Here is a 5,562-nt window from a genome sequence, read left to right as displayed (position 1 = left end):
TCTCGGACCCAGCCCTGCAAAGCTGCGACGCCCGATCTCGGACCCAGCCCTGCAAAGCTGCGACGCCCGATCTCGGACCCAGCCCTGCAAAGCTGTGAGAGCTTCTCTGTTAAGGCCCAGCTCGTGGCACGCTGTCGCCGCAGCCCCAGCAAACTAACCAGCCCCAGCAAACTAAAAACGTACACAAAATGCACAACCTCATAGGATAAACACCTTCGTTTTACTCCAAGGATAAGAATTAACTTTGACTAGGAAAAATCAGTCATCTATTCATCAAGTTTCCTGAGAACAAACAAGTAGGCCTGCTCCTCTCACCACTGCTTGTTTATTTTGGTGAGTTAAGACCATGTAATCAATTCCACCTCAGAGGTCCTCCAGCCCTCGAGCTTCCTGTATTTTCCAAAGGCTTTAAATAGCTTAAAACATTTCCGCACAAAAAGGGCTCCAGGACGTGTATCCGCGCAGACTGAGGTGCCTCAGTAGCGGTACTTGGTGGAGTAGTCCTTGGGGGACACCACCAGGCCGCGGCCTTTGCGGGCCCCGCGGTACACCGTCTCTATGATGTCGACCATCTCCTGCTTGTCCTCCATGGCCCAGTTAATCTTGTTGTTGTTGCCAGTCCCCAAGTCAATCATGATGTGCTTGTTCCTGCAAAGAGAAACAAGGGCATCCATTCTCATAAAAACCCCTTTAAAAAAGAATTCCTTGAAAACAATGCGTAAGTTCTTGTTAACATCACTGAAGAACGCGTAAAATCGAGAGTGTCTGCCATGATGCAGGAGAACACAGGAAGGACCTAAACGTGCTTTTTAAAAATGCAATGCATCAACCACCATGCTTTTCCCTGCATTTTTCTGTATTTATTTAGGACAAATATTCTAAGGGGAAATTAAAAGTTCAAAGGAGGGCAGGCACAGTGGCTCAAGCCTGTAATCCCAACACTTTGGGAGGCTGAGGCAGGAGGATCACTTGAGGCCCGGAGTCTGAGACCAACATGGATAACAAAACGAGACCCCCATCTAATTTGTACTAATTTACCTGATAAAAGCAATGTGTTTTTCATGGTGCTCTTCTGAGCACTGACATAAATTGTATTAAAAGCCCTTCGACTATGAAATGAAGATGACATTTTGCATGTTTATGGTGAGGGAAGCAGATGATTCTTTACTTATCTTTCAAGAGACTACTTCTTTTTCTTATGAATACTTATGTGCACTTTACAAGATAATGATATTAGCCCTTTGTTGTACTGGCATAAACTTATCCTGGTTTGTTGAAGTTTCTTTCTGAGATGGGGTCTCACTGTCGTCCAGGCTAGGGCATGGCAGCAAAATCAACCTCCCAGCCCAAATGATCCTTCCACCCCAGTCCTCTACGTAACAGGGACCACAGGCATGAGCCCCCACACCCAGCTAATTTCTAGTTTTTTGTAGAGATGGGGTATCCCTATGTTGCCCAAGCTGGTCTCAAATTCACGGCCTCAAGTGATCCTCCTTGGCCTCCCGAAGTGCTGGGATTACAGGTGTGAGCCACTGCGCCCGACCTGATTATTTTTCTTAGAGATGAGGTCTATGTTACTAAGGCTGGACTCGAACCCCGGCCTGCAGAGTGGCTGGGCGGCAGGCATGCCCCACCTGAAGACTGTTTTTTAACGTTCACTTCCACAAGATCATGCATTTGGCTTCCACCTACTATTCCACAGAAAGCGATCCCAGTGAAGTCTCTGGTTCAGGAAAGGCAAATCTGATAGGGGTCTGGAGCCCACCTCTGGCCGCCCTCTCATTCTCCATGCTGCAGGCCCGCGCTCCATGCAGCAGGCACCAAGATCCTTCTACACTGACGGGGGCTGCCCGTAGCGCCCTCCCTGTAGCCCTATCTGACTTGGGGGTACTTCTTCAGTATTTACATCTCATAAACACCTGCCTCCTTTCACTTCTTCAGTACTCCCTGCTAATTTACTCAGCTGTTTCTTCTATCAGACAAAGTCCTATGAGAGTGGGAATCCTGTCTTATCTGACATTAGGCCCCACCACTAGACTACAAACCTGGTGGGGGCTCAAGATACATGTTTAGTGCATAAGGTAACTAAAGTACCGTTTGTCTTAATATTCTGAATCACAGAAACAGCAGAAGGAAGTTTCATCTCCTTTTCTGAGTACAGCATCAGTCCTAAGAATATCACACTACACTAAGTAGGCTGCAGCCTCCTTGCCCCTCACAGCATCCCCAGCCCCAGGCTGGCCTCCGCTGCACGCTGTGGGGGACAGAGACCTAAGACGGCCCTCCCTGTTCTCACCTGAAGAATTAGAAAAGGCCTCTATTGCCTCAAACAGGCTGTTAACAGGAATATGGACTTTAGGAACGCCTGGTGTGGGGTCGGAAGGAAGTGAGGAGTGCGTTACTGGGAAACAGAGAAAAGGGGACCCCGTTACAGAGTGGCCGAGGAACAGGGACACAGGGTCCGCAGTTATGGGAGATCAGAGCTCAAAAGCAACACACTTGGGATATTTAGCTGCGGAAACTTCCAAGCAAAGTCTCGGAGGTGCTGCCTTCAAGAGAGGAAACAGGCAAATTCGTGTAAGAACTGTTAACAAAAGGAATAAATTCTTGAGCCTCTCCGGATGGCCAAAGGTGCTGAAACTCAGAAATGGCTGCTGAACGCACAGCAGAGGAAAGGCTGAGGGTCCGCCACGCAACCTTTGCTGAAACCTATGAAAGATCAAAAGTTCACAAGAAATGCAGGTGCACCTCACAGATCTTCTCACCAAACAGGAGGTGCCTAGGAAGCCTAAGGCATGTCCAGGGGAGCGTATCCCGATGCCCAGAACCGCGGCAGCACCTCACACTTTGGCAGCCTGAGGCGAGAGGATGGCTTGAAGCCAGGAGTTCAAGGATGCTGTGATGGCACCACTGCCCTCCACCCTGGGTGACAGAGTGAGACTCCATCTCAATAAATCAATAAAACAAGGTGATTATCCTGGATTATTTGGGCAAGTCTAATCTAATCACAGTCCTCTAAAACCAGAGCATTTTCTCAGGCGGAACTTTTCAGGAAGTCAGAGAACTTGTGTGAAAATACCTCAACATGGCCGGGCATGGTGGCTCAAGCCTGTAATCCCAGCACTTTGGGAGGCCGAGAAGGGTGGATCACGAGGTCAGGAGATCGAGACCATCCTAGCTAACACGGTGAAACCCCGTCTCTACTAAAAAATACAAAAAACTAGCTGGGCGAGGTGGCGGCGCGTGTAGTCCCAGCTACTCAGGAGGCTGAGGCAGGAGAATGGTGTGAACCCGGGAGGCGGAGCTTGCAGTGAGCTGAGATCCGGCCACTGCACTCCAGCCTGGGCGGCAGAGCGAGACTCCATCTCAAAAAAAAAAAAAAAAAAAAAGAAAATACCTCACCGTGCCGGCATGCCGGTGCTGGCTTTGAGGGTGATGGGGTCTCTAGTGACAGAGTGGCCTCAGGTAACAGCAGCAAGGAAGCAGATCTCAGACTCTCCACCACGAAGAGCTGGATTCGGCCCACAACCCAAACAAGCCCCTCAGACACTCCAGAGACGCACCTGGCCCATGGTTCAGACCTTGGGAGACCCTGAGCAGGAATCCAGCGGGCCCTGCCTGGATGTCTGACTTACAGAGCTGTGAGCTCTGAAAAGGGGGTGATTTAAGCTGCTCAATGTGTGCTAATTTGTTACAAAGACTATGAAACTAACACACACCCTGTACAACCCAGCTGACCCTCCTGACCAAGCAGGAGGCTCCACTTTTGGAGAACGGTTAATGCTCATGTAGCTAATTCACCAACCTCTATGGTAACTAAACAAGCAAAAGCAGCATCAGATGGTGATTTTCTTCCCCGTCAAATTTCCATAATGAAATTTTTGAGCTGATAAAATAATCTTGTATTTATAAGCAAAGTAATTCAGTTCAGGTGTTCCTCTTAGATATAAAAAAGGACACTAAAGTCGATATCGTATTTAATAAATTAGGTTTTGTTTTGTTTTTGAGACAGAGTTTTGCTCTTGTTGCCTAGGCGGAGTGCAATGGCACGATCTCAGCTCACTGCAACCTCCACCTCCCAGGTTCAAGCGATTCTCCTGCCTCAGCCTCCCAGTAGCTGAAATTACAGGCATGCACCACCACGCCTGGCTAATTTTGTATTTTTGGTAGAGACAAGGTTTCACCATCTTAGCCTGGTTGGTCTCGAACTCCTAACCTCGTGATCCACCCACCTCGGCCTCCCAAAGTGCTGGGATTGTAGGCGTGAGCCACCGCACCCGGCTTAAATTTGTGATTTTACAACACATTTTTGATGAACAGATTAGTTCAAGGTATCTAAAATGTCAGTAAGAATGTCTTTCATTGAATTACACTTTACCTAGTTTCCCAGCAGTTATTTCAAAAGGATAATTTGTTATTAAGTAAATGCTAAAACTAGAATTGTTACTTTGAAAATTATTTAAAAGATTCACACTGATTACCTGGTGATACAAATGCTATTGGGATATGACTGTAGAACCAACTTCCTTCAAAATAAAGAGATCTTGGTTACATTAACTTCCAAACTGACAATATTCAGTTTCCACAGCGACTTTAAGACAACATACCTGAAGAAAAACATGACGGTACAAGGATCGTATAACTCATACATTTTGTTGAAGTCAGGTACTTCTGTAATATCCACAAGATAAATAACTGCAAAATTTTTAACCTAAAAGGAGATTAAAGAAAAAAAAAAACTGAAATAACAGAACACTTTGGCTTTCACTTTATAAAAGCACATTTATAAAAACAAAACCAAGAATTTGTGTGGATCAGGGCAACTTTTGTTTTGTTTTTTTGAGACAGGGTCTCACTCTGTCGTCCACAGAGCACAGTGGTGCAATCATAGCCGGGACCTTGGCCACCAGCTCCTTCCACCTCACGCCACCGTTTCCCAGAACACTTCAGGATTGGCCACTGGCTCCTTCTGCCTCATGCCACCATTTCCCAGAATTGCCTAGGAATTAAATTTCACTCAGGTAACAAGTTATGAAAGTCCTACAGAAAATGTCCACAGATGTATCATTCATGGTGATCTAGTAATCATCTATACGAACCTTTACATAGTTACATGCATCTCACAGCTGCTCTAAAATATGCCCGTAGAATCCTGCCATCATTTTCCCGCAGTTAAGTTTGAACACTTGCAAATACTAATAGTACCCCAATAAAACACATTTCCTGTTATTTCTTCTTTAATTGCAAGTTTATCAGAGATTTAGAAAAGTCAGAAAAATAAAAAGAAAATAAAATCACCTCCAATCCCAACACCCAGGGGTGATTGCTGTTATCTTTTTTTCGGAGACAGGGTCTGGCTCTGCTGCCCAGGCTGGAGTGCAGTGGCAAGATCTTGGCTCACTGCAACCTCTGCCTCCTGGGCTCAAGCGATCCTCCCATCTCAGCCTCCCAAGCAGCTGGGACTACAGGCACGTACCATCACACCTGGCTAATTTTTGTATTTTTTGTAGAGACAGGGTTTTGCCATGTTGCCCAGACTAGTCTTGAACTCCTGGACTCAAG

General features: G+C 46.5%; 1 protein-coding gene across 1 annotated transcript in view; it reads right to left on the bottom strand.

Moving 5' to 3' along the window:
* Window positions 1-198: 198 nt before the first annotated feature.
* The window catches only part of TXNL4A (thioredoxin-like 4A), a 12,347-nt gene continuing 6,983 nt past the window's right edge, over window positions 199-5,562 (bottom strand). Inside the window, exons 2-3 of the mRNA XM_011975867.1 lie at window positions 4,608-4,711; window positions 199-648 (exon numbers count right to left, since the gene is read on the bottom strand). Of these exons, the coding sequence (XP_011831257.1) occupies window positions 477-648; window positions 4,608-4,711 (276 nt within the window). The 3' untranslated portion in view covers window positions 199-476. The remainder of the gene's footprint in view (window positions 649-4,607; window positions 4,712-5,562) is intronic.

This window comes from Mandrillus leucophaeus, unplaced genomic scaffold (genome assembly GCF_000951045.1).
Source record: "Mandrillus leucophaeus isolate KB7577 unplaced genomic scaffold, Mleu.le_1.0 Scaffold16, whole genome shotgun sequence".
Lineage (NCBI taxonomy): Eukaryota > Metazoa > Chordata > Mammalia > Primates > Cercopithecidae > Mandrillus > Mandrillus leucophaeus.
Note: the sequence above shows the minus strand (reverse complement) of the source record. Positions and strands in the feature narration are given on the sequence as shown.